The sequence below is a fragment of the Salvelinus fontinalis genome, chromosome 24 (assembly GCF_029448725.1).
Source record: "Salvelinus fontinalis isolate EN_2023a chromosome 24, ASM2944872v1, whole genome shotgun sequence".
Lineage (NCBI taxonomy): Eukaryota > Metazoa > Chordata > Actinopteri > Salmoniformes > Salmonidae > Salvelinus > Salvelinus fontinalis.
The window spans coordinates 41,182,597-41,210,238 of NC_074688.1; the positions used below are offsets into that span (position 1 = coordinate 41,182,597).

Here is a 27,642-nt window from a genome sequence, read left to right on the forward strand (position 1 = left end):
GTTAAGACACTAACAGCTTACGTACGGTAGGCAATTAAGGTCACACTTATGAAAACTTAGGAAACTAAAGAGGCCTTTCTACTGACTCTGAAAAACACAAAGAGAAAGACGCCCAGGGTCCCTGGTCATCTGCGTGAACGTGCCTTAGGCATGCTGCAAGGAGGCATGAGGACTGTAGATGTGGCCAGGGCAATAAATTGCAATGTTCGTACTGCGAGACGCCTAAAACAGCACTACAGAGAGACAGGACGGACAGCTGATCGTCCTCGCAGTGGCAGACCACGTGTAACAACACCTGCACAGGATCGGTACATCCGAACACCACACCTGTGGGACAGGTACAGGATGGCAACAACAACTGCCCGAGTTACACCAGGAACGCACAATCCCTCCATTAGTGCTCAGACTGTCCGCAATAGACTGAGAGGCTGGACTGAGAGCTTGTAGGCCTGTTGTAAGGCAGGTCCTCACCAGACATCACTGGCAACAATGTTGCCTATGGGCACAAACCCACCATCGCTGGACCAGACAGGACTGGCAAAAAGTGCTCTTCACTGATGAGTCGCGGTTTTGTCTCTCCAGGGGTGATGGTCGGTTTTGCCTTTATCGTCGAAGGAATGAGCGTTACACCGAGGCCTGTACTCTGGAGCGGGATCGATTTGGAGGTGGAGGGTCCGTCATGGTCTGGGGCGGTGTGTTACAGCATCATCGGACTGAGCTTGTTGTCATTGCAGGCAATCTCAACGCTGTGCATTACAGGGAAGACATCCTCCTCCCTCATGTGGTACCCTTCCTGCAGGCTCATCCTGACATGACCCTCCAGCATGACAATGCCACCAGCCATACTGCTCGTTCTGTGCGTGATTTCCTACAAGACAGGAATATCAGTGTTCTGCCATGGCCAGCGAAAAGCCCGGATCTCAATCCCATTGAGCACGTCTGGAACCTGTTGGATCAGAGGGTGAGGGCTAGGGCCATTGCCCCCAGAAATGTCTGGGATCTTGCAGGTGCCTTGGTGGAAGAGTAACATCTCACAGCAAGAACTGGCAAATCTGGTGCACTCCATGCGGAGGAGATGCACTGCAGTACTTAATGCAGCTGGTGGCCACACCAGATACTGACTGTTATTTTTGATTTTGACCCCCCCTTTGTTCAGGGACACATTATTCCATTTCTGTTAGTCACATGTCTGTGGAACTTGTTCAGTTTATGTCTCAGTTGATGAATCTTGTTACGTTCATACAAATATTTACATATGTTAAGTTTGCTGAAAATAAATGCAGTTGGCAGTAAGAGGACGTTTCTTTTTTTGCTGAGTTTATGTATGTATTATAGGTCCTAGGATACAACAATGAATAATGTAGAACAAATAAATACCATCAAATGATACCTTATCATTTACAATAATGAACACCTTGTGATACAGATGTGAAATCTGGCAGTATTTAAAATTTTAATACATAAACTTTGATCTTTTTTGGTACAGGTGTGTCATTCATTTATTGAAAAAAAAAATTGTGTACACTCACATGGCAATCATAGACTAAAATAGTGAATTCTGGTGTTTGGAATATAGAGGAGGTGGTTGCTGTGTGGGTGGGAGGTTCTGTTTGTCACTTGTTCTCAACAGCAGCCGGTCTCAGAAGAGGGAGACTATAAAGTCCAGGCTGCTCTCTTTGTTCTGAGTGTTTGCAGTGCTGGTGTTTTTAGTTCATCTGTGTATCTCACATATTATGTGTCCAGTATGATAGAGCAAGAAAATGTTCTTAGCAGGTCATGACAACAGTAGCTGTAGATGATGTAATGAAACGTTGAAGGGTGGTTAGTAATGGAGGACATCAGGTGGATCCACGTCTGGGTGTTGGGCAGAACCCCGAGATCCTGGGGAACAGAAGCAGAGTTAAAGGGAACAGGGTAGGAGACAGAGACGTAAACAAACAAACACACAGGTTACACTTTACTGTGAGAAAATGTGATGGATTAGTGCATTGTTAGAAATGGGAGATATGTACTTTTACAACCCTTTTTCGAAGGCATAGCCTACCTCAAACTGGTCTCCCTACGACTCAGAGCACAGATAATCAGACTGATCCAAACTCACTGGTTCTGGTGGATGGGACACTTCCCAGGGGGCTCGGACAGTCGGTGGTCCTAAAGGCATGGAGGTAAATTGAAGAGGTACATTTTTATAAGCTCAGCATAACTACCATTTCTTGCTTTCTCAAATGTCAACCAAAGCTTAACATATTTTGTCTATTAGGCTTCACTGAAGTGTAGGGCGTCAGGGCTTTCAGTGGTCGACCGTCCAACTGCCACAACTGGAGAAGGTTGTAGGCTTCCATCGAGATAACCCTAGGAAGACAAAGAGAAAAACATCAGTGTTAGGGAAACTAAAACTAGCTTCAGGTTATTTTGTGTGCAAATGCAAATAGTTATTATCTGAGATGTTTTATATTCACTTTAAAAACTTCTTATGGCTGGGGGCAGTATTGAGTAGCTTGGATGAATAAGGTGCCCAGAGGTGCACAGAGTAAACTGCCTGCTCCTCAGTCCCAGTTGCTAATATATGCATATTATTAGTATATTTGGATAGAAAACACTGACGTTTCTAAAACTGTTTGAATGATGTCTGTGAGTATAACATAACTCATATGGCAGGCAAAAACCTGAGAAAAAATCCAACCAGGAAGTGGGAAATCTGAGGTTGGTCGATTTTCAACTCAGCCCCTATTGAAGATACAGTAGGATATTGGTCATGTTGCACTTTCTAAGGCTTCTACTAGATGTCAACCGTCTTTAGAAACTTGTTTGAGGCTTCTACTGTAAAGAGGGGCTGAATGAGAGGGGATTGAGTCAGAGGTCTGGCAGAGTGCCAGGAGCTGGTCACGCACATTCACATGAGAGGTAGCTCCCGTTCCATTTGCTTTTTCTGAAGACAAAGGAATTGTCCGGTTGGAACATTGTTGAAGATTTATGTTAAAAACATCCTAAAGATTGATTCTATACATCGTTTGACATGTTTCTACGGACTGTAACGGAACTTTTTGACATTTCGTCTGCATTTATTGATCGCGCTTCGTGAGTTTTGATTTGTTTACCAAACACGCTAACAAAAGTAGCTATTTGGACATAAATGATGGACATTATCGAACAAATCAAACATTTATTGTGGAACTGAGATTCCTGGGAGTGCATTCTGATGAAGATCATCAAAGGTAAGTGAATATTTATAATGTTATTTCTGACTTCTGTTGACTGCACAATATGGCGGATATCTTTTTGTCTTGATTGGGCTCTGAGCGCCGACCTCAGATTATTGCATGGTTTGCTTTTTCCGTAAAGCTTTTTTGAAATCTGACACAGCGGTTGCATTAAGGAGAAGTGGATCTAAAATTCCATGTATAACGTTTATTATGAGTATTTCTGGAAATTGATGTGGCTCTCTGCAAAATCACGGATGTTTTTGGAACTACTGAACATAACGCGCCAATGTATACTGAGATTTTTTTATATAAATATGAACTTTACCGAACAAAACATACATGTATTGTGTAACATGAAGTCCTATGAGTGTCATCTGATGAAGATCATCAAAGGTTAGTGATTCATTTTATCTCTATTTCTGCTTTTTGTGACTCCTGTCTTTGGCTGGAAAAATGGCTGTTTTTCTGTGATTTGGCGGTGACCTAACATAATCGTTTGTGGTGCTTTCGCTGTAAAGCCTTTTTGAAATCGGACACTCTGGTGGGATTAACAACAAGATTACCTTATTAAATGGTATAAGATACTTGTATGTTTGAGGAATTTTAATTCTGAGATTTCTGTTGTTTGAATTTGTCATCCTGCACTTTCACTGGCTATTTCACAGCCATAAGAAGTTTTAACAGATGATGACCCCAGCTAGCAGTGAAAGAGCTGCGAGGTTTCCCAGGTCTCGTCTTCCTTTCGTCTTTCTTTCAAACCAAGTAATTCTCCCGGATGTCGAAACACTTGATCCCCTTCTTGATTCTCCTCCGGTAACTCTCCTTCTGTTTCTCCTGCGCCTTGTCCATGTTCAGTCTCACCTTGAATGATGACAGAAATAAGTGCAATTATATTTCATATTACAAATACATTTCTTACCAGGGTTGGGTAGGTTACTTTTTAAATGTACATTACTTTCCCCTTAAGAGGCATTAGAAGAAGACAAAAATGTATGTTACCAGTTGAACGACATCTATTGCAGGATAAATCAATGTTAAAGTTTACATAGCTGGCCATATATGGATGTTAAATGTTACTTTATGGGTTCGTTATGTAGGCTTCTTCTAACCCATCGCTTTCTACGACATATAATAATAAAATGAAATTATATCTTTACATTAAAAACCAAAGTCTATCAGATTTCCAGTCATTTCAATAAATGTTAAACCCCTTGATCTTCAAGAACAGGACTTGGAAATATGGAAGTATAGATTAGCCAAACTGTTTTACCTGAGCATAACCGCAAAACTAAGGACTTATTAGCCAGCCCTACTCTGTTGTTTATTTTGTTGTCATGGAGGACTGACTGGGCTCATTGATTCCAGTTGAAAAATAGATGCTGCGCTCATGGAATGGCTTTGAGCCCTACTGAAAAGTGCTATTTACATGTGAAAAATGAATGCCATGTGCTACATTTGCTGTAGGCCTATTGTTACTCTTTTAGTTGGTGACACTTTGATATCTTGATAATATGCAGCTGTTTAAAGGGCAAATCCACGGATGAAACAATAACAAAATGGTTGCCCCGCCTCTGTTTTAGGGAAAAATCTGAGGGATAGGCCTGGAGAAATGTAACCACTATCAGATTAATAGACATAACTATGGATGTAAGGACTGACCATCCATGATATAAAAATGATTGTTTTAACCATATTCTGATGATATACAGTGTTTGTTTACATTTACAATGTTTACTGACATTGGAGAAAAACAAGTTTATATTTTGGGTTCTCATGGAGTGTGATAGATGAACTAAGCTCATGAGTAATTTATAAGTTATATTCTTCAAGAATCAATGGATATATCAACGGATATATACATACAGTTGAAGTCGGAAGTTTACATACTCTAAGGTTGGAGTCATTAAACATCTCATTTTTCAACCACTCCACAAATTTCTTGTTAACAAACTATAGTTTTGGCAAGTCGTTTAGGACATCTACTTTGTGCATGACACAAGTAATTTTTCCAACAATTGTTTCACAGACATATTATTTCACTAATAATTCACTATATCACAATTCCAGTGGGTCAGAAGGACCAAGCAGCCGTCATACTGCTCAGGAAGGAGACGCGTTCTGTCTCCTAGAGATGAATGTACTTTGGTGTGAAAAGTGCAAATCAATCCCAGAACAACAGCAAAGGACCTTGTGAAGATGCTGGAGGAAACAGGTACAAAGTATCTATATCCACAGTAAAACTAGTCCTATATCATCATAATCTGAAAGGCCGCTTAGCAAGGAAGAAGCCCCTGCTCCGTAACCGCCATAAAAAAGCCAGACTACGGTTTGCAACTGCACATGGGGACAAAGATCGTACTTTTTGGAGAAATGTCCTCTGATCTGATGAAACAAAAATAGAACTGTTTGGCCATAATGACCATCGTTATGTTTGGAGGAGAAAGGGGGATGCTTGCAATCCGAGGAACACCATCCCAACCGTGAAGCACGGGGGTGGCAGCTTCATGTTGTAGGGGTGCTTTGCTGCAGCATTTCACAAAATAGATGGCATCATGAGGGTGGAAAATTATGTAGATATATTGAAGCAACATCTCAAGACATCAGTCAGGATGTTAAAGATTGGTCGCAAATGGGTCTTCCAAATGAACAATGATCCCAAGCATACTCCCAAAGTTGAGCTTAGTTCAACTGTCACACTCCATGAGAACCCAAAATATAAACTTGTTTTTCTTGGATGGACGGAAAATAAATTAACAGCGGACAATCATTTTTACCTGGTCAAAAACCTCGTTCTCAGTCCGTGCTTGAAGGCGGTCTTTAAAGGCAATCTGATCTGGTTCGACAACTTCCACCACATAAAGCGGGGTTTCAGTGATCTGAAAGTCCGTTATACAAAAATAACAATAGACAAAGAACAACACCACGTCAATCACACATTTGAAATACTACAGTATACGCAATAATTTTGTAGATATAATTGCATTGTTTCCCTCAGTCAACAGCTGCGGCTCCCGTCAGTACCAGGTAGAGGCCTGCAGGCTGCTGTTGTGTGGGAAGAGAATTACCTTCCTGGTACCAATCAAGGGACTTGCCCATGACAGTCTTGAGGGTCTAGTTGGTCCATTCACCAAACCTGGAGGGGGTAGGAAAGCGATATCTATTGACAATGTAAGATATTTAAATATGTCTGATTGTGTACCATGGAAAAACAAAAAACAATTGTAAAAAAATGAATAAAACAAACCATTGGTGACAGAATATAACCTGTAACATCCATTACCTGGTTCCAGCGTTCATGAACTCGGTCACTAGAGCACATACTCTTCCTTTACTTACCGTAATGGGTATTGCCTCCATCCACTTGGTAAAGTAATTGATCGCCATCAGACACCAGCTGTTGCCATTCCTGGATTTCGTGAAGGGTCCGATGAGGGCCAGTTGCCACCCCTAACATTTTAAAGTGTTAGCGAGAAGATGACTTTATTCTTACCTGTATCTGTGTCATACAGTCTGCAGATTTTCATATTTGTAAGGCTACTGACACACACAAACACATTCTATAATATTGAACTCTGCGATGGTCAAATAAAGCAAACATTATCAAAACAACTTATCAGGGAAGAATTTGAATTGGAACTCTTACCGGTGTGCCATGTTCAAATAACTTAGATCGGCTTCAACTCCGGCGCCACAGTCTTCACCCTGTCAAACTTCTGTCAGGCTAGACATAATCATTTCTGATATAATAGAATGTGATTTATAAACAAAAGGTTATTTAACTTGCCCAGCTGTCCACCTCCCTGACAACTCCCCATCAGAAGAAGCGAAGGTAGATTTTGGCAGTCAATCATGCACTCCCCCCCCCCCCCCCCCCCCCCCCCGTCTCTCTCTCTCTCCCTCTCAAGCAAAGACACCTAGTTAAGGAGAAGATGGAGCCGACAGACATGGCAGCTCTGCTTCTAGCTCCGAAGCAACTTTAACTAGCATTTTGCTAAACTCGCAATAACATCTGCTGAATACGTGTATGTGACCAATAAAATGTGATTTTAATTGGAATTACCATAATTATTTACACCTATCCATTTGATTGATCATGTTTAACTTACAGCTAGATATCTCAATATGACAAACATATAACTATATCAGTGGAGGCTGCTGATGGGAGGACGGCTCATAATAATGGCACAGTACAGTGTTTGTTTAAACAGTGTTTAAACCCTTTACAATGAAGATCTGTGAAGTTATTTGGATTTTTACGAATTATCTTTGAAAGACAGGGTCCTGAAAAAGGGATGTTTCTTTTTTTGCTGAGTTTAGTTGTCGTCCTGTGGCTTTCATGGCACGCAGTTCAGGAGTGTACCATGGCGCTGGGATGTTGAAGGACACAACCCTTGTTTTAAGGGGGTCCAGAACATCCTGGTGGGAGATCTGTTCTTTGAAGAGAGCCTCCCTCCTCCCTGTACCACAATTTTACTTTCCCACTTTCTTCTCCTCTCTCATTCTCTCTTCTCTCCGTTCAGCTCCTCTCTGTCTTTCTTCTCAACTTTCTCATTTCTCTTCATCGTTCTCCCACTCCCCCCTTCTATGTCTTTCAAACCACTTGTGCTTAAGTAATCCAGAGAGTGAGTGTGCATTAATCAGCTTCATTCAGTCAGGAGCTGTGGAATGATGACAGAGACAATCACACCACTTTGTTGCCATGGGGACAAGTGTTGAGTATGTTTAATTAATAAAGTGAACATCTCCCATTTGGAGTAAGAGGAGCCACATCTACACCCTGTCTGTCTATTTCTACGATGATTGAGGAGTCATGTGTAAAGACTCTCCTCCGTGTTCGGTGTGGGAGCTGTGACAAGACTAAGGTTTCAACATTTTCTGAAAACGCGGATTTCGTCAATCAGCAAGGAATAAGCAGAAAATACAGAACCTTCAAACCAGGATTTCTGGAAAACCTGACATTTTGTGGGGAAAGTTACTGGAAATGTGCAACCCTAAACAGGACTGTGACACTATGCTCTGCATTGTAGCAACTGCTTCCAGTAAAACATGGCCAACGAGTGTTGGAAATCCTTGCCATCTGACCTAAAGAGATCGCTAATTTATCGCCTCTGACCCGGCCACCCTGTGGCATTCAAACCGTTCTCTTTGGTTCCTTGATTTTTGTTTTGTTGACGGGTCAGTTATCTAACTGAAGAGGAAGAAGTGATGATAAATCTTTATCATCGCAAAGCGATGGTGTCGATGATGCCAAATGGCGGTGTTCTTCAAGAAACTGTTTAGTGAAAAAGGGAACGAGAGGATGCAGCGAGAGAGCAAGAGCAAGAGAGAGAGAGAGAAAGAGCATGTAGATTTAGGCCTGGTGTTAAATCTTCCTCATCTCCAGCTGACAGGTCTTGGTGAACCTGACATATCCAGGTGACAGGTCTTAGTGAACCTGACATATCCAGGTGACAGGTCTTGGTGAACCTGACATATTCAGGTGACAGGTCTTGGTGAACCTGACATATTCAGGTGACAGGTCTTGGTGAACCTGACATATTCAGGTGACAGGTCTTGGTGAACCTGACATATCCAGGTGACAGGTCTTGGTGAACCTGACATATCCAGGTGACAGGTCTTGGTGTGAACCTGACATATCCAGGTGACAGGTCTTAGTGAACCTGACATATCCAGGTGACAGGTCTTGGTGACCCTGACATCTCCAGGTGACAGGTCTTGGTGACGCTACATTTGCTGCGATGGAATTCTCCGACCCTGACATCTCCACTGACTGACTCTTGATGCCACATTTGCTGTGGGGTAATTCTCCGACCCTCCACTGTCTTACTCTACTCAGAAAAACGGAGGATTCACTGGTATTCCCATAAATGGAGAACTAGTTTTCTGGCTAATGCCAAGTGAGATGTTGTTGGTGAATGTCGGCTGGAGAAATCCCTCTTCATATTATGAATAATTATCCTCGATTGTCTTCAGAACGGTCCATTTTAAAGTGAGGCCATTGTTGAATACACAGCTCCTCCCAACCCCTTCTGCAGATGATAAACCAGTCTCTAGAAATGCTTGTGATTTCTCTAATGAGAGCATAATGACATCTATTGGCACAAGGAGTGTTTAACACATGACCCTGCTGTATAAGGAAGTCTGTATGCCACATTTTTTTAAACGTTATACATTGTCATGGTAACAGCTCATGAAAATCTTACTACACACTCGACATCTCGGCGACGCCATGAATTCAACATGTAAAAAGTTGAGTTACCTCCAATATAAACTCTCTGAAACCTGGTGAATGGACCTACAAACGGAATTCATTACCATTGCATTGTGCAATCAAAGCAATCTGCACGCATCACTAGCAGGCATCACTAACATGCATCACATGGCATGGTTGGCATCTGGTGTGTGTGTGTGTGTGTGTGCATGTGTTTTCCTACATTATCAGGACCAGAATGTCCTGACAAGTCACCAGCATATCCTGACAAGGTAGGAAAACAAGATTTGTTTTGAAAATTCATGACTTTTTTAATGTCCTGAATTTGTTAAAATGCTATTTTTTAGGCTTAAGGGTTAGGTTTAAGTTTAGGGGTTTTGAAGTTAAGTTTAGGGGATTTGGAGTTAGGGTTGGGGAAAATAGGATTTTGAATGGGAATACATTTGTACTCCCTAAAAAGTCCAGAAAATTCACATTAAAAAAAGCTGTGCAAGTGTGTGTGTGTGATTGCTGGTCTGTTCAATGTTAGCAGCATCTTTAAATAAGGTTATAATCATGAATATCTGTGATGTTCTCTGCTTGTCCTTCCCTGTCCTCTTCATGCTGTAATTTGTGTACGGATGCCTGAAATTATCCCCAGAAGCTGAAATCAAACCTTGTGTGTGTGTGTGTACAGAATGGGTGAAATTATCCCCAGAAGCTGAAACCCTTTCAAGCAGCAGCAGACAGTAGACGCCAGCCGTGTGTGTGTGTGTGTGTGTGTGAAACAGACTGCAGACGCCAGACAGGCCATGCGTGTGAGATTTCTGAACTCAAACCAGGTGGGATAAATCAAATCAAATTTTATTTGTCATATGCGCCGAATACAACAGGTGTAGGTAGACCTTACCGTGAAATGCTTACTGACAAGTCCTTAACCAACAATGCAGTTCAAGAAATAGAGTTAAGAAAATATTTACTAAATCAACTAAACTGAACATTTTTATTTTATTTTTTTTAAATACAAGAATATTAAAATAACAATCACAAGGCTCTATACAGGGGGTATCGGTACCGAGTCAATGTGTGGGGGTACAGGTTAGTCGAGGTAATTTGTAAAGTGACTATGCATAGCTAATAAACAGCGATTAGCAGCAGTGTAAAAACAAAGGGGGTCAATGTAAATAGTCCGGGTGGCCATGTGATTAATTGTTTAGCAGTCTTATGGCTTGGTGGTAGAAGCTGCTAAGGAGCCTTTTAGTCCGATAATGAGTCTTTTGGTGTGAGACTTGGCGATCCGGTACAGCTTGCCATGCGGTAGCAGAGAGAACAGTCTATGACTAGGGTGACTGGAGTCTTCGACCAGATTTTGGGCCTTCCCCTGACACCGCCTAGTATATAGGTCCTGCATGGCAGGAAGCTTGGCCCCATTGATGTACTGGGCCATATGCACTTACCCTGGGCAGCGCCTTATGGTCAGACGCCGAGCAGTTGCATTACCAGGTGGTGATGCAACTGGTCAGGATGCTCTCGATGGTGCAGCTGTATAACTTTTTGAGGATCTGGGGACCCATGCCAAATCTTTTCAGTCTCCTGAGGGGGAAAAAGTGTTGTTGTGCCCTCTTCACAACTGTCTAGGTGTGTTTGGACCATGATAGTTCGTTGGTGAACTTGAAACTTTCGACCCGCTCCACTACAGCCCTGTCGATGTTAATGGGGGCCTATTTCTCCCGCCTTTTCCTGTAGTCCACAATCAGCCCCTTTGTCTTGCTCACATTAAGGGAGAGGATGTTGTCCTGGTACCACACTGCCAGGTCTCTGACCTCCTCCCTATAGACTGTCTACTCGTTGTTGGTGATCAGGCCTACCACTGTTGTGTCGTCAGCAAACTTAATGATGGTGTTGGAGTCGTGCTTGGCCACGCAATTGTGGGTGAACAGGTAGTACAGGAGGGGACTCAGCACGCACCCCTGAGGGGCCCACGTGTTGAGGATCAGCATGGCAGATGTGTTGTTGCCTACCCTTACCACCTGGGGGCGGCCTGTCAGGAAGTCCAGGATCCAGTTGCAGAGGGAGGTGTTAAGTCCCAGTGTCCTCAGCTTAGTGATGAGCTTTGTGGGCACTCTGGTGTGGAACGCTGAGCTGTAGTCAATGAACAGCATTCTCACATAGGTGTTCCTTTTGTCCAGGTGGGAAATGGCAGTGTGGAGTGCGATTGAGAATGCATCATCTGTGGATCTGTTGGGGTGGTATGCAATTTGGGAGTGGGTCTAGGGTTTCCGGCATGTTGATGTTAATGTGAGCCATAACCAGCCTTTCAAAGCGCTTCATGGTTTCAAGGTCCTGGAGTGGCCTAGCCAGTCTCCAGATCTCAACCCCATAGAAAATCTTTGGAGGGAGTTGAAAGTCCGTGTTGCCCAGCAACAGCCCCAAAACATCACTGCTCTAGAGGAGATCTGCATGGAGGAATGGGCCAAAATACCAGCAACAGTGTGTGAAAACCTTGTGAAGACTTACAGAAAACGTTTGACCTCTGTCATTGCCAACAAAGGGTATATAACAAAGTATTGAGATAAACTTTGGTTATTGACCAAATACTTATTTTCCACCATAATTTGCAAATAAATTCATAAAAAATCCTACAATGTCTGTCATAGTTGAAGTGTACCTATGATGAAAATTACAGGCCTCTCTCATCTTTTTAAGTGGGAGAACTTGCACAATTGGTGGCTGACTAAATACTTTTTTGCCCCACTGTAGGTATTACAGACTCGGTCAGGGACAGGTTGAAAATGTCAGTGAAGACACTTGTCAATTGGTCCACTCATGCTTTGAGTATAAGTCCTCGTAATCCGTCTGGCCCCGCGGCTTTGAGAATGTTGACCTGTTTAAAGGTCTTGCTCACATAGGCTACGGAGAGCATGATCACACAGTCATCCGGAACAGCTGGTGCTCTCATGCATGCTTCAGTGTTGCTTGCCTCAAAGTGAGTATAAAAGGCATTTAGCTCGTCTGGAATGCTCGTGTCACTGGGCAGATCGCGGCTGGGTTTCCTTTTGTATTCTGTAATATACCACTACTTCTGTCATTTACCATCTCTGTTTTAGAACCATTTTCACATTAGCTATGGGTGCTATGAAGCTGTGTGATTTTGAATGATAAAACTCTTCATTTTATTGATGATATTTAATAATCCTTAGAGCGAGAACACAGGGCAGAGTCAGACATGTAACTGAGGCATGAAGGCAGAAACACAGGGCAGAGTCAAACATGTAACTGAGGCGTGAAGGCAGAAACACAGGGCAGAGTCAGACATGTAACTGAGGCATGAAGGCAGAAACACAGGGCAGAGTCAAACATGTAACTGAGGCGTGAAGGCAGAAACACAGGGCAGAGTCAGACATGTAACTGAGGCGTGAAGGCAGAAACACAGGGTAGAGTCAGACATGCAACAGGCAGAAATGTAAGATGTCTAAATATTCTTCTATCATAAAGAAGCAACACCATTCATTTGTCTTTACAGTTATATTGTTGCACAGAAAAATAAGAACATATGATATTAAAGTGATGCATAGAAAATCTAATTCACTAAGCATTAAGCATCAGCTGTTTTTTCAGGCATGATTTTACAATACAGGAAAAATAAATACTGTCCTCAAAATGAAAACCAAAGTGGTTATTAATACAATCTAACATAAAAAAAACAACATAGAAGAGTGTTATCATATCATCTACAATTTTCTCTACTGAAAATCAGTTATACCGTACATTCAAAAACATGAATACTTTTTTGTAAATTCTGTTCAAAAATACAAAATCTGTGATTATTGGTGTAGTCTAGAACAGTAGAAGATACACTTCCTTTGTGTTATTGAATCTAAACAGGATCGTTTTACATACTACTGAAGGCTCCTAGCGTGGAGTGGCTCTCACAAGCATAGACGTTTTCATTGTCACAGAAAGACTTCCTCTGACGTCAGGCGTAAGAGACACCACTAATATACACATACCGTGTGTATCATCTTAACGTCTCCGTAACAGGAAACTATATTTACACAGCTGCCTGTAAATGCATTCAGTTATGAAGAAACACAACAAAACAACGACTAATTTTGTCTCAAAGACTCGAGAAGCTCTGGATCTAGGGCAAGATGGCAGTGACGGGAGAGGAAAAAGTGTTGACATAACTGGCTCTAAAATATTGTCTTCAAACGTTCAGAAATCGACGCAGTAGTAAAACGATGACGTCATCACCATGGCACCATAGTAATGTAGTGGCTGACGCACAGACTTCTGCGTCGTGATTTCGCGATGGGTTGGCATGGCAGGGAACGGAGTTTAGCTAGAATATGGACATACTGTATGGGAATATATAGTCTACTCCTGAAATATGGGTGAACACTGGCATGCTGATATCTGGCATTGTCCTACGTCAGATAGTGCGTAGATTCCGCCTGCACTGAGGTTGAGGGACGAGCGTCGCGTAGGAGTGACGCCACCTGACGTAAGACAATGAATATCTGGAGCGAGTCAAAAGAACATAGGCTCACTGAATTAGCAGTGTTGAACAGTACTGCACTTAAACCGAGTTGACACTTCTACAATAAGTATTGCCTGTATCACTAGTGGACTGTGCTATTGGCTGTGAAATTTCTGGGGCCCGAGTAGAGCTGTGTAATTGGGTCAGGGAGAGGAGGAGGATAAGAGGGGAGGGGCTGAGGAGGAGAAAGGTGTGATGTAAATAATTGTTGTAAGCAAACGTTGGCTCCGGTGGCGGCCAGGTCGGTCCCAGAAGAGGTCGTCAGTTAGAGAAACATACATGTGTAAGCTGAACCATGTGAGAAATCTCGGCCCGGCCTGGCACTCCGCTCTGCTGTTATGGCTGACACTACTATAGCATTACAGAGCAGGCCATGCAGCATGCCGTACAGCAGGCAGTGTAGACCCAACATTCACCTAGAGAGCCACAGGGCTACAGGAAACAGGCCTGCCCTGAATAGAAACTATTTACACACATCTAGACGTGGCACAGGAGCTGGGCTAAAACACAGTCACTAAATTGACACAGGCATACCTCACCAGGTTTAAGTGTCCTAATAAAACACATGGTAACTAATGGTAGAGTGCTGGCTAAAGATTCAGCTACTCCAGGCTTCATGCTTTGTCGGTCTCTATGACTACTGAGGGGGTGTAGAGTATTACAGGGTTTCTCTGGTCTCTATGACCACTGAGGGGGTGTCGAGTATTACAGGGTTTCTCTGGTCTCTGTGACCACTGAGGGGGTGTAGAGTATTACAGGGTTTCTCTGGTCTCTATGACTACTGAGGGGGTGTAGAGTATTACAGGGTTTCTCTGGTCTCTATGACTACTGAGGGGGTGTAGAGTATTACAGGGTTTCTCTGGTCTCTATGACTACTGAGGGGGTGTAGAGTATTACAGGGTTTCTCTGGTCTCTATGACTACTGAGGGGGTGTAGAGTATTACAGGGTTTCTCTGGTCTCTATGACTACTGAGGGGGTGTAGATTATTACAGTGTTTCTCTGGTCTCTATGACCACTGAGGGGGTGTAGAGTATTACAGGGTTTCTCTGGTCTCTATGACTACTGAGGGGGTGTAGAGTATTACAGGGTTTCTCTGGTCTCTATGACTACTGAGGGGGTGTAGAGTATTACAGGGTTTCTCTGGTCTCTATGACTACTGAGGGGGTGTAGAGTATTACAGGGTTTATCTGGTCTCTATGACCACTGAGGGGGTGTAGAGTATTACAGGGTTTCTCTGGTCTCTATGACTACTGAGGGGGTGTAGAGTATTACAGGGTTTCTCTGGTCTCTATGACTACTGAGGGGGTGTAGAGTATTACAGGGTTTCTCTGGTCTCTATGACTACTGAGGGGGTGTAGAGTATTACAGGGTTTCTCTGGCTGCTCATATACACTCAGTGGCCAGTCCAGAAAGTAGGTTGTTCCTACAGACAGTGAGTCACGTGGCCGTGGCCTGTTATATAAAGCAGGCAGACAGGCATTGAGGCATTCAGTCACTCTTTGATTGAACGAGTGACCTAAGCGAGTTTGAGCGTTGTATGATCGTCGGTGCCAGGCGCACCGGATCCATTACCTCAGAAACTGACGGGTTTACAGAGAATGGTGCTGCCAACTAAAAACATCCAGTCAGTCCTTCAGGCGAAGGTTGAAGGAGAATGCAAGCTAACAAGCAAATAACGGCACAGTACAACGTGGTGTGAAGAATGGCAATCTCAGAACGCTCATCGGTCCTTGTCACGGATGGGCTATTACAGCAGATGACCACACCGGGTTACACTCATTTCAGCTAAAAACAAGAAGCAGCTCCAGTGGGCACACGATCACCAACACTGAACAAACACTGGAAAAACATTGCCTGGTCTGACGAATTTCTGTTCCTGTTGCGTCATGCTGACGGCAGAGTCAGGATTTGGTGTAAGCAGTCCGTGGCCCCATCCTGCCTGGTGTCAACGGTATAGGCTGGTGGCATTGGTGTAATGACGTGGGAAATGTGTTCCTGGCACACATTAGGTCTGATACCAATTGACCGACGCTTGAACGTCACACCTTGTAGAATCCATGGCCACAAACAATTCTGGCTGTTCTGAAGGCAAAGGGGGGTCTGACCCGGTAGTAGATGGGTGTACCTAATAAACTGGCAACTGGGTGTACCTAATAAACTGACCGTTGGGTGTACCTAATAAACAGACCACTGGTGTGTACCTAATAAACTGACCACTGGTGTGTACCTAATAAACTGACCACTGGTGTGTACCTAATAAACTGACCACTGGGTGTACCTAATAAACTGACCACTGGTGTGTACCTAATAAACTGACCACTGGGTGTACCTAATAAACTGACCACTTGGTGTACCTAATAAACTGACCACTGGGTTTACCTAATAAACTGACCACTGGGTTTACCTAATAAACTGACCACTGGGTGTACCTAATAAACTGACCACTGGGTTTACCTAATAAACTGACCACTGGGTTTACCTAATAAACTGACCGCTGGGTGTACCTAATACACTGATCACTGGGTGTACCTAATAAACTGACCACTGGGTGTACCTAATAAACTGACCGCTGGGTGTACATCATCTACACTTACAAATCATTCAAAATGACTTAACTGGCTGCATCGTCCACAGAAACAGTTCATTCATTTTGACAGCTGGTGCTGGTTCTGAACCCACAAGGAAATCTCCAGTCCAATTCTTAGATTTTCTTAGCAGTTTGTGAGTGTATTGTTTAATTTGTTCAGATTCTAGAACACATTGCTCATTCAGGCAAGTCAATGGGTTCATTGGAAAGCTGAGTGGAGCTGAAGGGTAGGACTAAAAATAACAAGATAACTAAAGTCAAACGTATATACGGTAGGTTCAGAAGTTTGGTGAAACAGCACAGTTGGCAAATATATGGCAAATAGAAATCAAAACTGGGTGGTCTTCAGAGATAAATGGGAGGGGTTGAGAATAGCTTAAGGATGGGACTAAAAACAAACAAAAGATAACTATTGTTAAATACGTTGTGTCCCTAAAATGTATATAGTATGTATACGCTGGAAGTAGAAGCCTAAGAGTTGTTGTTCACTAGTTACTCCAATTAGGGGTGGGGTGGTAAATTCCAGCGTGATGAGAGAGAGTTCTGCAAACAATAGGTTTAATGTATAGTTATTAATGGACAAGTCAGAAATGTCAACAACGCTCATCATTGTAAACACACACACACACACACACACACACACACACACACACACACACACACACACACACACACACACACACACACACACACACACACACACACACACACACACACACACCAAACTATTTTCTTGGAAGAAAAGGCAAGAGAATAAAAAGATGATAGCTTTGCCAATAAACATGTTTCTCCATAGAAGAGCGTGTCCTATAGGGAGAGTAAGCGTAGCTATAAAGCCCCCAGCAGTGTGGCCCATATCCCCCACGGTTGTTCTGAGCCTCTGCTAAGACCTCCAGAGGACTAGTCTGTTCATTTATCAAACTATGACATACAGTGAGCTCCAAACGTATCCAAACAGTGACACATTTTCGGTTGTTTTGTCTCTGTACTCCAGCACTTTGAATTTGAAATGATACAACGACTATGAGATTAACGTGCAGACCGTCAGCTTTCAATTCAGGGTATTTTCATCCATATCGGATGAACCGTTTAAAAATGATTAATAAAGTAGTAAAAAGTTAAGCATTTCGTCTCAACAAGCTTGTGACTCCACAAATTGGTTAGATGCATTTTCTGTTAGTTTTGGTTGTGTTTCAGATTATTTTGTGCCCAATAGAAATGAATGGTAAATAATGTATTGTGTCATTTTGGAGTCACTTTTATTGTAAATAAGAATATAATATGTTTCCAAACACTGATACATTCATGTGGATGCTACCATGGTTACGGATAATCCTGAATGAATCATGAATAATGATGAGTGAGCAAGTTACAGACGCACAAATATCATACCCCCGCCAAAATGCTAATCTCCCCTGTTATTGTAATGGTGAAAGGTTAGCATGTCTTGGAGGTATGATATAAAATGCTAATCTCCCCTGTTATTGTAATGGTGAAAGGTTAGCATGTCTTGAAGGTATGATATTTGTAAGTCTGTAACTTTGTCAATACTTTTGTAGCTCACTATATTACACCACTGGGTGTGTGTAATACCACTTTTTAAATGACGGTATATTAATAAATTATACTGCAAAATTACGGTATATTAATAAACTATACTGCAAAATTATGGTATAGTAATACATTAAACTGCTAAATGACGGTATATTCATAAATTATACTGCTAAATGACGGTATATTAATAAATTATACTGCTAAATGACAGTATATTAATAAATTATACTGCTAAATGACGGTATATTAATAAATTATACTGCTAAATTACGGTATATTAATACATTATACTGCTAAATGCTAATAACAGTAAATCCGCTTGTTTGCTGTAGAACACTCTCATATGCTATCTATTTGGGGGTTTTCATCTTCACTGTCTGGGCCAAGATAGTTTTCTCATGCTGTTCATATTGAGCTCTTATTGCTAGGTTTACTATGTAGATTGTTATTGCTGGAAATAGAAGGTCCATATTGCTAGTAAGATCCTTATTGCTGTAAATACTGAAACAATACCCTATATAAATGTTTGTCAAAATTCTGGTAATGATGTCTGGATATCAGTCTTCACTGCCCCACAGGTCCGTCAGATGACCAGAAACAGTGGACGTCAAATGTCTGTCAGATGATCAGAAACAGTGGACGTCACAGGTCTGTCAGATGATCAGAAACAGTGGACGTCACAGGTCTGTCAGATGATCAGAAACAGTGGACGTCACAGGTCTGTCAGATGATCAGAAACAGTGGACGTCACAGGTCTGTCAGATGATCAGAAACAGTGGACGTCACAGCTGTTGTTAGTAGATGGTACAGTAGCACGGGGCTGTATGTTGTGTTTCTGGCTCAGGAACGGTTCACAGTAGAATATCTTCCAGGTCATAAGGTCACAGGTAGGTGGTGGCCTCTCTGTTCTCTTTCTCTCTGGCCTGGGCCACGGCAACATTAATACACTGGAGCCACTCCTCAGCATGCTTCTCATCACGAGCCTTCAGGACATAAGTCTTACTGTCCGTGAAGATCTCAAAGGCCCGAGGGAGACCCCGCTCACGGCGCTTCTTAGCCACCACCTGGACAGACAGACAAGACAAGACAAGACAAGACAAGACAAGACAAGACAAGACAAGACAAGACAGACAGACAGACAGACAGACAGACCAGACAGACAGACAGACAGACAGACAGACAGACAGACAGACAGACAGACAGACAGACAGACAGACAGACAGACAGACAGACAGAATTATCAGAAGTGGACAAAGGGTATGAATGGAATTGTTGTTACATGAATGGACTTGGAAGTTCACCCACCTTGACGCTCTGCACTTTGCTCAGCTCGATGGTGCTGTCGTCTAGCTCATCTTTCTGTAGTAGACAAGACAGGACAGAGATAAACCTTTCAGCAACATGGGGAGATTCTAGTTAAACATTAATAAATAGTTATAAATGCACATTTTGGAGCAGCAATCCAATTCTATTGATGTCGTTTCACTATCACCACTACACTGTACTTCTCTCAGCACATATCATAGCTGCAGGCTAATATTAAATCTTGGTTTCCTCTATCGTAATCGCTCCTCTTTCACCCCAGCTGCCAAACTAACCCTGATTCAAATGACCATCCTACCCATGCTAGATTAGGGAGATGTAATTTATAGATCGGCAGGTCAGGGTGCTCTCGAGTGGCCAGATGTTCTTTACCATTCGGCCGTCAGATTTTCCACCAATGCACCTTATAGGACACATCACTGCACTCTATACTCCTCTGTAAACTGGTCATCTCTGTAAACCCATCGCAAGACCCACTGGTTGATGCTTATTTATAAAAACCCTCTTAGGCCACTCCCCCCTATCTGAGATACCTACTGCAGTCGTCATCCTTCACATAGAACACCTGTTCTGCCAGTCACATTCTGTTAAAATGTCCCCTTAGCACACACATCCCTGGGTCGCTCGTCTTTTCAGTTTGCTGCAGCTAGCGACTGGAACGAGCTGCAACAAACACTCAAACTGGACAGTTTTATCTCAATCTCTTCATTCAAAGACACTTTTACTGTCAGCTGTGGCTGCTTGCGTGATGTATTGTTGTCTCTACCTTCTTGCCCTTTGTGCTGTTGTCTGTGCCCAATAATGTTTGTACCATGTTTTGTGCTGCTACCATGTTGTGTTGCTACCATGTTGTTGTCATGTGTTGCTACCATGCTGTGTTGTCATGTGTTACTGCCTTGCTACGTTGTTGTCTTAGGTCTCTCTTTATGTAGTGTTGTGTTGTCTCTCCTGTCGTGACGTGTGTTCTGTCCTATATTTTAATTTTTTTACATTTTTAATCCCAGCCCCCGTCCCTGCAGGAGGCCTTTTGCCTTTTGGTAGGCCGTCATTGAAAATAAGAATTTGTTCTTAACGGACTTGCCTAGTTAAATAAAGGTAAAAAAATTTTTTTAAACATGATGAATGGCATTTTTTAAATGTCGTTTCACTATCACCACTACACATGATGAATCAAATCTAATTTTAATTAGCTACATGCACCAAGCACAACAGGTGTAGACCTTACAGTGAAATGCTGAATACAACAGGTGTAGACCTTACAGTGAAATGCTTACTTACAAGCCCTTAACCAACAATGCAGTTTTAAGAAAAAATGAAAGTAACAAGTAACTAAAGAGCAGCAGTAAAATAACAATAGTAAGACTATATACAGGGGGGCAAAGGTACAGAGTCAATGTGCGGAGGCACCGGTTAGTTGAGGTAATATGTACATGTAGGTAGAGTTATTAAAGTGATTATGCATAGATAATAACAGACAGTAGCAGCAGCGTAAAAGTGAGGGGGAGGGGGGCTGTTAATGGTGTTCCACTATCACCCCTACACATGATGAATGGCCATTTTCTGACACACTTAAACGCTGCCAGGTTCCCGAGAGGCACATTGATAATATTAACATTCAACATTGTGACACTGACATGTTTTACTGTTGAACAGCTGCCTTGCGGCTGTTTTTGAAGACCTGTTGTTTAATGCCACATATTTCAGGAGCAAAATAAAAGTTTGCTAGGATTTGTAACAACAGTACGTTAGCGCAAAACATAAACTTTTATGGTCCTCTTGCAAAGATTTACTGCAGTAAGACAAGAGGGTGTTTTATTGTCTTGGTCCTTATATAAGGGAGGAAATGAAATCCTTGAGCCCATAAGCACTGTCTCTAATGCTCTACCCCTTAAGACAGCTACATCTCTCTGACTCGTGGAATACACTGTTATCTCCCATCTCACACGTCAGGATGACTCTGCAATGTGTGTGTGTGTGTGTGTGTGTGTGTGTGTGTGTGTGTGTGTGTGTGTGTGTGTGTGTGTGTGTGTGTGTGTGTGTGTGTGTGTGTGTGTGTGTGTGTGTGTGTGTGTGTGTGTGTGTGTGTGTGTGTGTGTGCGTGTGTGAGAGGATCTGGCTGTCTGTGTGGAGGGTCTGTCTTCTGTTAGCTACAGTGGTTAAGCTGCTCATGTATTCACACAGACTGAAGGAGAAGTCAATGTACTCTTCTCGCCACTCCCCTAGTTCCTATTGCGTGTGTGTCCTAAGGCTTTGGGGAAATGGTTAGGTGAAATGCAACGGTTCAACTTATATTGGGAGTAGTGCCTTTCCTCAGCCACAGTGTGTTATATGTGCAAAAGTACTCACAAGTATCTCACAACTCGATGAAACCTTCACTCTTGCACAGACATTTAGAAACAAAACATGCCAATTTGAAAAATAAGCCGACTTTAATACGACTTTCGAGAAGTAAGACATGTACAAAAGCAACTGATACCATTAATAAGAAGGGGCTAGATACGTCTTATATGGTGATCTACCGAGTGGCTAGGACAGGCAAGCCCCATACTATTGTGGAGGACTTAATTCTTCCTGCGACCGCGGATATGGCTGGGACAATGCTGGGGAAAAATGCCCCAGAAAATATACAGACAATGCCTCCATCAAACAACACTGTTTCATGACGCAGCAGTGACATGGCAGGAGATGTTTTGAAATAATTACTGCTTTGCATACAAGCCAGTGAATTCTATGCGTTACAGCTGGATGAGTCAACAGACGTGGCGGGCCCGGCACAGCTCCTGGTATATATCCGTTACGTTTATGGGGGTGTGTTAAGACACTGATGCCCTTTGCAACCACGTACCTACGTGAGAGTGGATTCTTGGCCATCACTAGCATGAAAACTAAATACAGGCACAGACTGTGTGAGGGAAATTATTTAAGACAGAGCCTCTCTCTAACACAACCCAACATTGCAAAGTTATGAGTGTATTTTCAAGCACACAGTTCTCATTAACCTGTGGTGAATTATTCACAATTTTCGATGAACAAATACGTTTTTTTTTTTTATATAAGATAGTTAAATAAAGAGCAAAATGATTTATTATTATTATATTATTATTTGTGCCCAGGTCCTATAAGAGCTCTTTGTCACTTCCCACGAGCCGGGTTGTGACAAACTCATTCTTATGTTTAATAAATTTATCATATAGTGTATGTGTGGCAGGCTTACAATGATGTCAAGAAACAACATTTGAGAGTGTGCTGACCCTGGTGCTAGAGGGGGTACAGCTGGAGGTTGAATGTTTGAAGGGGTACGGGACAATAGAAAGTTTGGGAACCACTGCTCTAGGGCAACGGTGTCAAGATGGAATCTGTATTTGTGGCAACTGGATCTTTTTTGGAACACCATTATTTTCTTCTTACTGAGATTTACCACTTTCCATCAATTTGTATAGCAGACCCTCATGTCAAATTGAGTAAAACGCTTATTTGAAATCAACAAAGCATGAGAAGACTTTGCCTTTGTTTTGGTTTGTTTGTTTGTCAATTAGGGTGTGCAGGGTGAATAAGTGGTCTGTCGTACAGTAATTTGGTAAAAAAGCTAATTTGACATTTGCTCAGTACATTGTTTTCACTGAGGAAATGTACGAGTCTGCTGTTAATGATTTTCCCAAGGTTGCTGTTGACGCATCTCTCTCTCTCTTGCTAACATGGCATTGACTAACAATAAGGTCTCTCATCTAATCCCTGCTCAATGACATACACATACACACACACACACCAACACTACACACACACCAACAGCACGATAAAACAGATCAGCTCTAATTACATTGTGGCTGAAGTTGAATTAATACTGTATCTTTTTATCATTGTAATAAATTTGAGTGTTTCGCTTTGTTTTGGCACATGGTGATGACTCATGGGCTTTCTGATGACTACGTGACCTCAACACGTTGTTTTACGGTCTCGTTTTCTCAAAGGCAACACTTTTTTCTTTGCACAATAATTATTTCTGCCGTAAAGTCCAATGACCTTACACCAAGTTCGGCCTCAAAGTAAGTCAGAATCAAACACTAATTAGTTGGAGCGATTTGTATCGTTAAAACACAGTGGTCTCGAAGTCTTCACACACACACACACACACACACACACACACACACACACACACACACACACACACACACACACACACACACACACACACACACACACACACACACACACACACACACAGCCAGCCAGCCAGCCAGCCAGCCAGCCAGCCAGCCAGCCAGCCAGCCAGCCAGCATCATCTCCTTCCTTCTCTGGTTTTCATTTGTTTTTTTTCTGCTACTTCTGAGTGTCGATTTTCATACTGAGTTATTAAAGGGAAGAATGACTCAAGAAGTTGCAGCATCATACTCTGACCTTGGGCATCCCCCAAGGCTCAATACTGGGGCCAAAGTTGTTACAGTCATCTCTAGTGGATTCCCCAGAGTGACGTTAGACCTTGTTTTACCCAAAATCACATCGTGATTCAATTAAGAAGAAACAGAAAAAGTAGAATAGGAAAACACATAAGGACAGGGAGTCCAGTGACTAACAGTGCTGTCAGGTTATGGGGAGGCATATTTCTGTCTAAAATATATTTCTGCCCCCTGTGTATATGATGTGATATACTGTATTGTCCTGAGGGGAAATTTGACTTGAACAGCTAGATGGTAATTGTACATGAAGTACAGTTGATGGGACTTGATTTACCTCTTTAAAAGTATTTTTGTGGTAGAAGTTTAAAAAAGGTTTTTCTTTACTATTTAAAGCAAAGCAGTTTTAAGTAGTGTCTGCAATTGTAATGGTGGTGACTGGTTATACAGTGGCAAGAAAAGGTATGTGAACCCTTTAGAATTACCTGGATGTCTGCATAAATTGGTCATAAAAATGTATCTTACCTTCATCTAAGTCACAACAGTAGACAAACACATTCTGCTTAAACTAATAACACACAAACAAATATATGTTTTCATGTATTTATTGAACACACCATGTAAACAGGGTGCAAAAAGTATGTGAACCCTTGGATTTAATAACTGATTGACCATCCTTTGGCAGCAATAACCTCAACCAAACGTTTTCTGTAGTTGTCGATCAGACCTGCACGACGGTCAGGAGGAATTTTTGGACCATTCCTACTTACAAAACTGTTTCAGTTCAACAATATTCTTGGGATGTCTGGTGTGAACTCCTCTCTTGAGGTCATGCCACAGCATCTCAATCAGGTTGAGGTCCGGACTCTGACTGGGACACCCCAGAAGGCGTATTTTCTTCTGCGTATTTTCATAGTGTTGTGTGTTCCTTCCAAACAACTCAACTTTAGTCTAATCTGTCCACAGAATATTTTGCCAGTAGCGCTGTGGAACATCAAGGTGCTATTTTGCAAACTTCAGACGTGCAGCAATGCTTTTTTTGGACAGCAGGGGCTTCTTCCGTGGTGTCCTCCCATGAACACCAATCTTGTTTAGTGTTTTATGTATCGTAGACTCGTCGACAGAGATGTTAGCATGTTCCAGAGAGTTCTGTAAGTCTTTAGCTGACACTCTAGGCAGCTCTAACCAACATCTCCAATCTCGTCTCATTGATTGGACTCCAGTTTAGCTGACTCCTGACTCCAATTAGCTTTTGGAGAAGTTATTAGTCTAGGGGTTCACATACTTTCACATACTTCCAACCTACACTGAGAACATTTCAATTATGTATTCAATATAGACAAGAAAAAAACAATAATTTGTGTGTTATTAGTTTAAGCACACTGTGTTTGTCTATTGTTGTGACTTAGATGAAGATTAGATCAAATTTTACGACCAATTCATGCAGAAATCCAGGTAATTCCAAAGGGTTCACATACCTTTTCTTGCCACTGTATTTGAACAAGTATGTACATGAAAAGTTAGGATAGCCTGAACATATGAACGTTGGTTTGCTGTATCTATCTTGATGTCACGATCGTCATAATAAGCGGACCAAGGTGCAGCGGGATATGAAGACATCTTCTTTTATTAAAGATGACGAAACACGAAACGAACACTTTTACAAAACACGATCGTGAAGCTATAGACGTAAGTGCACACACAAGCTACAAACGTACAACATAGACAATTACCCACATTAACCTAATGCCTATGGCTGCCTTAAATATGGCTCCCAATCAGAGACAATGAATGACAGCTGTCTCTGATTGAGAACCCTTCAGGCAACCATAGACTTACCTAGACAACTACACTAGACACTGCCCCATACACATACAACACCCCTAGACACTACAAAAACACATACATTCCCCATGTCACACCCTGACCTAACTAAAATAATAACAAAAACAAAGATAACTAAGGCCAGGGCGTGACACTTGAACGGATGAAGAATTAATGTTGGTGAGTTATTTTATGCAAATGTTTGCAAATCTATGTAGTTATAGTTGATAAAAGTTTGAAAGACTTTGAAGTTAAGGTAGCCTAAACATGTGAAATATGGTGTGGTGTCTCTAGGTTGAACGGTTCAAGATTTACTGTTGGTGAGTTATTTTATGCAAATTTATTTAGTTATAGTTTATAAAAGTGATAAAGAATTTGATAGCCTGAATGCTTTAAATATGGTCTTGTAACTTAATTGGCCAAGGAGCAGGACCATTTTGAGTTGCTTCCTCTGTATTCCTGTGGTTTTCATTGAAACACATTGTATATAGTATGAAAAATCTTTTGACAAGCAATCTAAGTAGGGTCAGTCTAAACATCTCAGCATTGGTTTGGACTTAATAGTTTAAGCAGGTGAAAGATTAGATATAAATAATCTACAATTCTTGCCCTACCATTCTAGTCTATGGCTCTTTTTTTGCCATTGAAATGCATTGGTATCCATAGCAACAGCTCCATTTGGGCTAAACAATGACGCGATATGAGAGAGCTGTTAGCTGACGTTAGCTAGCTGCTTTTCGTCACGCTAAACTCTGACAAACAGCTGTGACCTTTTACTATAAGTCTGTGCGACTATCCATAGCAACGGCTCCATTTGGGCTAAACAATGATGAAACATAAGGGAGGAGTTAGCTGATGTTAGCTAGCTTATTTTTTTGTCACTTGGTTTGGCCTACAAACTATTATGACCCCTTATGGAAAAAGATGAGACTCTCGCGAACATGTTGTGTTTACATGCTTTGCTCTTGGACGCACACAGGCCTTACAAACTCTTGTCTGAAAGTCCCCTGGTACCAGTTGAAAAAGTGAATGGAAGTACACTACCAGTCAAAAGTTTGGACACACCTGCTCATTCAAAGTTTTGTCTTTATTTTTTACTATTTTCTATATTGTAGAATAATAGTGAAGACATCAAAACGATGAAATAACACATATTGAATCCTGTAGTAACCAAACAAGTGTTCAACAAATCAAAGTATATTTCATATTTGAGATTCTTCAAAATAACCACCCTTTGCCTTGATGGCAGCTTTTGGCATTCTCTCAACCAGCTTCATGAGGTAGTCACCTACATTTCAATTAACAGTTGTGTTGTGACAAGGTAAGGGTGGTATACAGAAGATAACCCTATTTGGTAAAAGACCAAGTCCATATTAAGGCAAGAACAGCTCAAATAAGCAAAGAGAAACGACAGTTCATCATGAAGGTCAGTCAATACGGAAAATGTCAGAACTTTGAACATTTCTTCAAAACCATAAAGCGCTATGATGAAACTGGCTCTCACGAGGGCCGCCACAGGAAAGGAAGACCCGGAGTTACCTCTGCTGCAGAGGATAAGTTCATTAGAGTTACCAGCCTCAGAAATTGCAGCCCAAATAAATGCTTCACAGAGGTCAAGTAACGGACACATCTCAACATCAACTGTTCAGAGGAGACTCAATCAGGCCTTCATGGTTGAATTTCTGCAAATAAACCACTACTAAAGGGGCCACAGGTAGGCCAGTGGTTAGAGCGTTGGGTCAGTAACCAAAAGGTTGCTGGATCGAATCCCTGAGCTGACAAGGTAAAAATCTGTCATTCTGCCCCTGAACAAGGCAGTTAACCCACTGTAGGCCGCCATTGTAAATATAATTCATTCTTAAACTTCTTTGGAATGGCCAACATCCGGTGAAATGGCAGAGTGCCAAATTCAAATTAAATTACTATAAATATTCAACTTTCATGAAATCACAAGTGCAAAACATCAAAATAAAGCTTATTAACTTGTTGTTAATCCAGCCAAGGTGTCAGATTTCAAAAAGGCTTTACG

General features: G+C 42.0%; 1 protein-coding gene and 1 long non-coding RNA gene across 3 annotated transcripts in view; both read right to left on the bottom strand.

Moving 5' to 3' along the window:
- Positions 1-1,429: 1,429 nt before the first annotated feature.
- Positions 1,430-7,037, bottom strand: LOC129822445 (uncharacterized). The gene is made up of 4 exons (XR_008754487.1): positions 6,269-7,037; positions 5,978-6,079; positions 2,045-4,064; positions 1,430-1,881 (listed from the first exon to the last, which is right to left on the bottom strand). It is a non-coding gene; the product is annotated as an uncharacterized LOC129822445 (long non-coding RNA).
- A 5,502-nt stretch (positions 7,038-12,539) lies between these two features.
- Positions 12,540-27,642, bottom strand: part of LOC129822446 (ventricular zone-expressed PH domain-containing protein-like) — a 182,505-nt gene continuing 167,402 nt past the window's right edge. The window contains exons 14-16 of one of the 2 annotated variants that reach the window (XR_008754488.1): positions 19,381-19,434; positions 16,213-19,139; positions 12,540-16,161 (exon numbers count right to left, since the gene is read on the bottom strand). Coding sequence is in view for 1 of the 2 variants with exons in the window: in XM_055880730.1 (XP_055736705.1) it covers positions 18,957-19,139; positions 19,381-19,434 (237 nt within the window). In the remaining variant the exon portion in view is untranslated. Of the gene's footprint in view, positions 19,140-19,380; positions 19,435-27,642 lie in introns of both variants that reach the window. The other variant, XM_055880730.1, reaches the window with a different exon arrangement.